General features: G+C 36.9%; 1 protein-coding gene across 1 annotated transcript; it reads right to left on the reverse strand.

The window, feature by feature from the left end:
• Positions 1 to 1565: 1565 nt before the first annotated feature.
• LOC112025376 (tetrahydroberberine oxidase-like) lies at positions 1566 to 3181 on the reverse strand. The gene has a single exon (XM_065762505.1). It carries the CDS (start codon positions 3179 to 3181, stop codon positions 1598 to 1600), a length of 1584 nt encoding a protein of 527 aa, XP_065618577.1. The 3' UTR covers positions 1566 to 1597.
• Positions 3182 to 10279: the final 7098 nt, after the last annotated feature.

Below are 10279 nucleotides of genomic sequence, written 5' to 3' on the forward strand. Positions count from 1 at the left end.
AGGTTGAGGATGAATCGAGATTCATGTTCACTGTTTGAGTAGTTTCTTAAGCAGGTTTTTTTTTTTTTTTTTTGGTGACATGGATCTTCTATGCACTTTTGAACACTAAAAACTTAAGCTCAATTACATCTATAAGTGCATTTTTCACTCGGATTTTTCAACATACAAATATTAGGTTAACCTTTAAGATTGCTGCTAAGTCTAAGGGCAGACAATTATTCACAAAGCTTATACTATACATGAATTTGTTTCTACAAGGTCACAACCATTTTCTTGTGTCTTCAACATGGATATTCAATGCATTTTTGGACACTAAAAACTAAAGCTCAATTATATCAATAAATGCATTTTGTGCCAACATACAAATATTTGACCCGAACAAGTTAACCTTTCAAACGGCTGCTGAATCTATGGGCATTAAAATTATACATATAGCTTATCGTATACATAAATTTGTTGCAGCCAAGTCACACCAAGTATACTACTGCTGTACTGCAGACAAAATTATGTTATGCTTGTGATATCCATTAGATAGAATAAGACTTTTTCTTTCAATAGTTAGGCTCTGTAATTGATACAAGGGTATACTTTTATGGTTATTTTTAGGATTTATAGTGTTGGCATATTCCATGTCAAATATTTTCATTGTACTTGCCAAATTTCCTTGTATTTTTTTCATTGGGTTGTATTTGCATTGGAGAAAAGAGGATCAAAAGCTGGAATTGGAATTGCAAATCCAGAATTTCGCTTGAGCAAAATTTTCATGTTCGGCGAATTTCAAGCGAACTTGGTAATATTGAAAAATTAGTTTTCACCTATCATTCGCCTATAACTCAATCGAGCAATATTTTTATTTGAAAGAAATCAGTTGTTTTTTGTTCTGTTTTTCCTATCCAAGTACCGATCTATGTTTTTCTTATCCAAGTACCCATCTTTGTATCTCAAAGCACATACTGAAATCACACCTATTATAGAGAAAACCATTGTAGGTTCTATCCCTTCACCCTTTCAAATTGCCATACCTTCTGAGAGGAGATCAGCAAAATATTCCTAATTAATTAACCTTGTTTACCATGGATAGAGTGATTGGTGCTGGGAATCACAGATCATATCTCAAAACCTTTAAGCGGTCATGGAGTATCCATTAGCCTGGATTTGTGATTGGCATCTCAACTTGCAGAATTGATGCTAGGAAGAGAAAGCGTCGGTGCAACCGATTACTAGTAAGAGCAGGGAGCTCAGATACAAGTAAATCTATAGACTAGAAGGGTTTGTAAGCATATTGTGTCGTAACTATCTTTCTAGTGGATTCATTTGCAGGGCTAGCCCGCAGAGTTTTTCCAATTGTGGGTTTTTCTCACCCTAAACACGTCTAGGTGTGTGAGTTTGGGATTTTACTTCTCGGTGTATTTTCATGCAATATGCAAGTCTATAATTAAAGAATGACACCTAATTGTGTACATCCATTTGGTACGAATTTCAAGCATGTGAGAGATTCACATAATCTCCATGGAGCCTTTAATTATGTTGAATAAAAGGACTGAAACAAAAAGAGATAAACAAGTTTTATCAATGAGTACAATCTCTGCTATATCCACTAGTATGAAACAGGTGGGATGCTTTGTTCATTCCTAAAGAAATTAGCGGGATCTACCACAGTCTTCACTTGCACCAGCCTTTTGAAGTTGTTCTTAAAATATTTAGTACCCCATATGCTTGCCTGGCTATGACTTGTGTTGCTTATGTTATTTGTTCCTATGTCAAGGTCTCTATAATTAATATATGCTTCTCTTGGAGACTTGGAAACGTAGGGCGCCATGTAATCGTAAAGCCTTCTTATCCAACTTATATACTTTTCAGATGCCACAGTCCCTTCTTCTGTCCAATACACCAAGTGTTGGATTTTGTAGATGTTGCCAGCTCTATGTGGGAAAGGAATTGAAGACTCTGAAATTTCATTCATTCTTCCTCCATATGGACTGAGGATCAGTAACGCTGCCGCTGCCTCTTTTTCCAAAAGTCTTTGCCAAATCCCTTCCAACCCAACTTCAGGAATGGGATTCTTCACATAGTCAGATTTTGCTTTAAAATAGGTTATTGAAGGATCCCTGTTTAGCAAAATATCTGGGGATAGCCCACTTGGGAATCCAGCAAAGTAGAGGATAGATTGAAGCCAGCTCATTTCTGTACAATCTTCACTCACCAAACCCAGCTCAGGAAAGCTCTTTTGCATCAATGGAAGGAGCTTATCCTTCCCTCCAAGGAACAAGGAATTGAACGAAGCTTGTACCGTCCTATTCCCTTTCTGGCTAGAACTAACAGCACTTAAGATTACACGAATGAAGAGGTCTGTATCAAACTTGTCTGCAACATACTGCCACCGATGAAGAATTTTAGTTGCATTTTGTTCCAAGTTCTTATTGACTGTGAACACAGTCACATTTGAGGGAACAGGAACCAGCTGGATTTTCCATTCAACAATGACTCCAAAGCTAGCCCCTCCTCCTCCTCGAATGGCCCAAAATAGATCTTCTCCCATTGATTTTCTGTCAAGGAATCTACCCTCAACATCAATCAAGTGTGCATCAATAACATTATCAGCAGCAAGGCCATATTTGCGCAACAATGTGCCATACCCTCCCCCACTGAAATGTCCACCAACACCTATTGTTGGGCAAACTCCAGCTGGAAAGCCAAGCGTTCTACTCTTATTGGCAATCCAATAGTATAATTCACCCAGGGTTGCACCAGATTGAACCCAGGCAAAGCTATTTTTTACATCAACAGAAATGTTTCGAAAATTTATCAGATCAAGTATGACAAATGGTACCGGAGAAGCATAAGAAAGACCCTCGTAATCATGTCCACCACTTCTAACCCTTACTTGCAATCCCTGTTTTTGGGAACAATTAAGTGTTTCTTGAATGTGTGAGACCAACAATGGTGTCACAATGACTTGAGGTTTCGGGGTGGAAGGTGTTGAGAATCTGGTGTTTCTGATGGAGGATTTCAGGATAGATGAATACGAAGAGTTGGATGAGGTGTAAATGAGTTTAGAAATACTGTCATTTCCGGAATGAAGGGTCAGGCACTGAATAAAGTTTTCATCAATAGAAGCTGAATTTTCCAATAAAAATGAGAAAAGAAGAGCAAATACGAGTGGAGACACTGATAACTTCATTTTTGTTTGTGCATAGTGATTATAACAAAATTAGAGCTCCTTATTTATAGAGTTTAGGAGGTTTATTTATTTAAGTAGTGTTTATTACATTTGAAAACAACTGACCATGTTAACTAGAAAATGATAAGTGGTTTTGAATTCCCTTCCATATATGGAAGATATGCTATTAATTTTCAATAAATATTGATAAATATGCTATTAATGTTTTATAAATGATTAATTTTTGAGAAATGGAAGATGCTATTAATGTTCAATAGATGTGGTTTATTTATTTAACTATTTATTTGAGATAGAAATCCTACTCGAGTTTAAACTTTTAATTGTGGAGTAATTATCATGTCAAGAATACGAAGTGCTGATGCAATTGTTATTCTCCTTTCTTGAGCCTCTTTTCTTCAAACCTTTTGCTGATTTTTTTTTTTTTTTTGCCCCATCCCTTTATAGAAACATGAATTAAGTATAAATTTTTCTAAGTTGTTCAAAGTTATGTTCTTTTTTTTTTTCTTTTTTTTTTTCTCTAAACATTTGTATTCAAAGAATTTTCTATTTGTTTAGGCAAAAAATTTTCTTGAAAATGATTCATTTTTTAAAAATATTTTCCTAAAACAATCTTATTTTTCTATGTTTGGTAATTACCTTAATGAGTTGAAAAATAATTTTTAATTTCCCTTATTTAGCTTGCTGTGAGATAAAATTTTTTCCAAAAAAATTTAATGGAAAACAATCTCTAAAAATAAGCTATATTTTTTTTGTTGACGAAAGATAGTTTTCCTTTACTTTTTTTTTTTTTTTTTTTTACTACCAAATACTGAAAACATGGAAAACTATCTTTACAAAATGTTTTCCATTGGAACAAACAGAGCGTTAGAGAAAAGATATAGCAACCCTAATTGACATATTAGAGCATTCACATCAAAAATGCTAGAAAAATATAGCTTTTAACAGCTCAAAAAGTCACTTTATCCATTTTAACAATTCACTTTTAATTACAAAAACCTAACAAATTCAGTTCACCTAACCCCTCTCATATCTTCTTCACCTCATTTCTCACCCTCTCTGACTACATTACTAGCCACCACAATCTACTATCACTACCAGCCACCACTACAACACACTACCACCACCCACCACAACAAGCCCAAACAACCCCACCACAACCCACTGCCATCCAGTGAAACAACCCATTGCCACCATCAAACACAACCCACAAACTCACAAAACAACCCACAACCTCCACCGCAACCCAAAACCTCCACAATCCACAACCTCCACCACAACCCACAACCTCCATCACAACCTGCCAAACCCATAAAACCCACAATCCAGCTCACAAACACCATAAATCACAAACCCACGATGACAAATTGAGAGAAAAAGATGAAAGATTTGGCAGCTTTTGACTTTGGCGTTGTCAACAACTTTTACAGATATTGTCGACAACTGCTTTGACTTCTTTAGAGCATGGATTATTAGCGGCATAGGTTGAGGGAGAATCAGAAAAGAAAAGAGAGAGGAGGCAGCGTGTGTGAGAAAAGGAGAAAGGACTTTGTGGCACATGAGGACGAGCATTAAAAAGTTGATATTTGGTTTTAACGTTTAGCTACAGTGAGCTGCTATAGATGGTAGCTCACTGTAGCTGAGTATAAAAAATTTTAACATTTGACATGTTTGATGTAGTAGGTATTTTGGTGTTTTGGTTATCAAATATAGCATTTTTAGCATTATAGCATTCTTGATGTGAATGCTCTTATAATAAAATTTTTGGCATCTTACACAATGGCAGCTCCATAAATTTTTTTAGGGGGTCATTTAGAAAATTAAATTAAATAAAATTTAGTAAAAAGAGAACTTGAATACATAGAGAAGTTATCATAAAAAAAAATAATAATAATAATAAATAAATAAATAAAACGCAAATACATAAAGTTTTACAATTTCTTTCTACAAGTTTTTTTTTTTTTTTTTTATACTTTTTTTTAAATCATTATAAGATAGTTCATTATCAGTTTTCATTATTTATTTTCAATGTGGGTAGATGTGACCATATTATTTTGTTAATTTTTTATAACATTTTTACTTTTATGTGGTTGTCATTACCTATTTGTCCTTTTTTTTTTTTTAAATAAAAACAAAACTCAACACACAACCAATGCATTTAATTGTCCAACACAACAACATCATTCATATATAATATAATAAATATATACAAAGTGTCTACTTAACTAATCAAATGTTTGAACAATCACTAACTTTACTATTTTTTTACTTGAATCACTAATTATTTTATAACAAAAGTTATTTTAACATGATAACAATATACATGTAAAAAACACTATATATTTCCTAAATATTTAATTATATAAAATTATATTATATTTATACTATACACACACACATCATAATTCACACAAATAGCATTATAAAAAAAGATAAAGAGAGGCACTCTCAACTAAAACACTAACTTTTTACTCTACGATGTGTTNAACTTTTCCTTCGTCATGGCCTCGATAACGTCCTTCAGAGCCTTCTCCTGCTCAGCATCTTCAGCAAGCTCCTTCATCCTCCCGTCCATGATATGGGATAGTTGCGCGGCCTGACCACACAATGATGACAGGTATAAGAGAAAAAAGAAGGTACGCATATATAAGCAAGTAGAAATCCAAGAATAGTGAAATTAAATAGGATGGTTACCGCTATAGTGTGCCACTATAACTACCTCCCTAAAGACTCATCCGTCCATTCCATAAAGGTGTGCACATCCTTGGGCAAAAGAAGGCCATGCGCCAAACTCTGGGTAATACGACCCCCATGGCCTTTGTCCTAAACTCATACACTAGCAGACGCAGGGAGAGGCTTGCCATCAAGTTGGAAGAAGGGTTGCCACTTCACCGAGGCCCAGGAAGTGGACGCCAGGTTCACCCCGGTTTGTACCACTGGCTCCCGGATGACAATGCCAGTCGATGGTCAAGAAGGCGTTCTGGAGGGCGCATTGCCCTAGCTTGTTTGCGTCTGTTTAGCCGTGCACTGCCTTTTTCGGGCACGGTTTGCTGGAGTAGGAGGAGGCATAGGATCTTGGCCTAGAATTTGTTGTTGCTGTGCGGCTAGCTGGGCACCCGGAACAAAGTGGTTGATTGTCATTGTCTTTCTAGTCACCATGGCGTGGGCGTGATTGGATTCTGTTTTTGAAGAACTGACTGATTCGGCGGCTACACCTCCGACTTCTTGAGTAGGAGCCTCAAATTCTACAGGGGCCTTAGGTTGGGTGGGAGCTTCTGGCTGAACCAGTTTGTGAGCCCGTTCTCGGCGCTCTCACGACACGCGCTCGGCTGAATTGTCACGTATGGGTTGACACTCGTTAGAACAAATGTATCGGGGATCGAGATTGCGTGCCTCGCCTACGGTGAATCTTGGGGGGAGGAAGTTCGCGTGCCGTACATCTATATAGGAGAGAAGGGGGCTATCAACTAAAAAGGCTTGGCTGAATGCTTGCCAAGTGGAATAAACGAGGTCAACACCAAGGATAAGGTGCGATGCTCGGAGTTGTCTGTCCGAGTGAACAAAAATCTCTGACCTAAGCACAAAATTCAGGTCCCAAACATGTACTACTCTAAGGTCTGGCTTGAACCTTTTGCTCTCTGCATGGAAGTAACATAAAAGTTGGTTAATGATTACTTATTAGGATCAAAATCAAAGGAAGTTAAATAAAAGGTGTTTGGTATCGACCAACATCGCGCAGTGAAAACGCGCAGGGGAGCTCCTCGGCAAACCAATTGCCGCTCACTCGTACAAAATCTCTAGCCGAATTTCTATTCAAATAAAATAGGCATGAAATAAGCCATACCTTCACATCCCTAGTTTTCAAGTAATAATCCGAGTTGATATTGCCACACAAACTATACATGAAATTAATGTCGTGATGATTCAGTTGCAACCCGAACAACTGATTCAACCTACTAACGCAACTCACCACCCGATAAAAATAAGGAGGGAGTTAGTCAGGACAAAGACCATAAAATCTAAGGGTACCTAGGATCAGGGGGCCAACTGGGAACCTAACCCCACCCTCTAGAATAGCCATCAAAGGAAAGGAACTGTATTTACACCACGGTGCCTTTGGATGTCAATGTCGTCCACATGACAGTAGGCAATATTGACATCCCTAGGAACATTGAAGGCAGCCCTAAAACTAGCCAAAGTGGCTGCAGAAGAAAGGAGAAAAGAGTAGCCCATTCTCTAAGCAAGGATTTTTAAAGAAAAGACAGACTATGATTACTGTAGAATAGAGTGAAATAGAACAAATAGGAAGAAGAGGAGAAGGAACTTACTATAGGTTTTAAGGAGGAAGGGTGTTCCGGGCTAGGAGATGAACCACGAAAGTAGTATGCTTGGCAGAGTGAAAGTTTGGAGGATGAAGAATGCGAAATTGAAGAAAAGAGTCAGGAATGATTATTTTTAGGGGCAAAAGGAGAAATAAATAGCATTAAATAATCCATTGGCGGGAAACCTTACCAATCACCACCTCAACTGCCACGCGCATAATGACTCGGTTCACGAACCGTTAGACAATAATGACGGCTAAGCCATCAGTCAGGTTTAACGCGTCTTTTGGGGGGCGCATTAATACATTCCTCAACCACCGGATATTTACCCTTTTTGGCTTCCCGAGTGATCACTGCCTCTTGGGTTCCTTGATTCATCCCGAGATTTATGGACGAATCAAGGGGGGCTAATGTATGCACCTTGTACTCGAACCCATTTGGCCTAGGACTTTGATATGAAGATACGGCCATGAACATGATCTCTTTCTACCCAGAAGCCCATCCCGAACCCACACAAGCTGTGGGCCCAAGTTTGCCACACCTCATCCTTGCTCGGTAATACTTTCCCGAGTAGTGAAGAAAGAATGACGTTCAAACACGCCGTCCCTTACATGCTTGGCAGCGCCTTAGGGAACGTCACTGCCGAGAATATCTGCGAGAGTGGAAACCAAGTTCCAAGGTCACTCACACCACACTCCACTCCCACCTAACCACCCACCTATGAACAATGATATTGGACCTCTCATTGCACTAACCATGGAAATAATCATAGCCTCTCCACTAGCTTAGAGTTATAAATACGAGAATTTGAGGGAAGACAAGGGGTTGTTGAAAGGTTCTGTGAGAGAGAGAGAGAGAGAGAGAGAGAGAGAGAGAGAGAGAGAGAGAGAGCTTCGTTGAGTTTCTGTGCCAAGAGCCTCACCCATAGTAGGAAATCCAAAACCCACGTTACAAATATATTGTGAGCCCACGAGTGAACTGACCCTTTAAGTCCACTTTAGGTGTTCACAAATGCCAAAATCCTAAACGTAGTGGAATCCAAAGTCCAGCAAAATGATGAACTCAATCAAATGCAACATCTAAATTTGGGTAAATGACCATGAAGGCTATCGTAGTTGATTTTATTTTGAGTTGTACTGGGATTTGGGTATGTGGATACCAGAAAAAATTGTTATGTACACAAAACTTGGATGTGTATATGTTAATATTTGAGATTGGAATTAATGGAGGTGCATATGTGATATGTATAGGTGGTTTAAGAAATCCAATTGTTATAGGTTTATTTTTTGACTTTTTTTTTTCTAGAAAATGTTTTACATTGTAGAACCAAACACCAGAAATAATTTTCCAGTGTATTTTCTAGAACACAATCAAACTGATTTTCCTTTCTGTAAAATACACTAGGAAATCATTTTACATGTTGCCAAAGATAGCCTAGTGCCAGAAATGTTGAGAGAGAGAGAGAGAGAGAGAGAGAGAGAGAGAGAGAGATTGGTTTGTGATATGTGTTGTTGTTTGGTTAATTTTGGGATGCACCTGTATTGTTGTATGGCTTTAGGTTGGATTGAATGTGATCAGGGTATGCAAGATAAGTCAGGGTGTGCAAATATATTTTTAGAGGTAGATTAAACTAATAAAAAATATTATTTATATATTAAAAAAACTTTCAAGTTAGGGGTTCAATTGAACTCCTTGAACATAGAGTAATGTTGCCCATGATCTTACATTAAAAAAAAAAAAAACCTTGGCATCTTACATTAAAACTTTTTTCTTGACTCAAAATTGTCATGGTCTTGAATCAATCAGTATCACCTATGGTGGTTCTAGTTAGGTCAAGCAGTAAAGTCTCTGATGGATGAATAAGAGATCTGGGGTTCAATTCCCGCCTACACCAAAAACCGATTGGTGTTTTGGTCTGATTATAAAGAACTATCATCAAAAGCGGATGTCATAGATTGAAACTCTCTAAAAAAAATCAGTATCACTTGCGTAGCTCTTTTTTATTTTTCTCTGAAAAAAAAAAAAAAAAAAGAATACATGAAACTCTTCAAAAAGTCTATTGATACATACTTTGTCACATACAATAATTACCACAACTTATACAAGTGTCAAGTGGTGATTGGATTTTTTTTTTTACCAAATTCCAATTAATGGTAGTACCATGTATAAGTCATATAATCCAACTTGAAGTTGACAAATGAGCAAGTTAGGCAAAATGTGTGTCCCTAGAAGATTTGTACTTCGAGAGATATAACAAAAATTCACAAAAATTTTACATCCTAAAATTAGCCTACAACCACACACATGGGCACCACAATATGTGAGTATTTCGATGAAAGTGTTATTTGTGATAATTTTCATGTAAGTTTTAAGTAAAAAATTGACTGTTATTTTACTCATTTATTGAGTTTTATTTGCGAGATCCTATAAAACTCAATTTTTTATTCTCATTACTCATATTTAGTGGCCTATTTAATTTTTGTGCAACTCCCTAATTCACTGAGTCTATAAGTAGGTACTCTTCCTCCACATATTAAAGACAAACACTATTACTTTAATGTCTCTTATTCTTTGCATTTCTCACTATCATTTTCTAAAATAAAAATTTAAAATAAAAAAAGGTAGAAGAAAAATAGTTTCTTTCTATAACAATGCTATCTGGGTATGAAGCAGAAAGTTATTTTAGTCCTTTGTAATTTACTTAGTAGTTTAGACTAATAGATAATGGCAAGGGTGACCAGCCTATCCCGGGGACGGCGTGCCTAAAAATTTGTCACGC

The sequence above is a fragment of the Quercus suber genome, unplaced genomic scaffold (assembly GCF_002906115.3).
Source record: "Quercus suber isolate HL8 unplaced genomic scaffold, Cork oak 2.0 scaffold_460, whole genome shotgun sequence".
NCBI lineage: Eukaryota > Viridiplantae > Streptophyta > Magnoliopsida > Fagales > Fagaceae > Quercus > Quercus suber.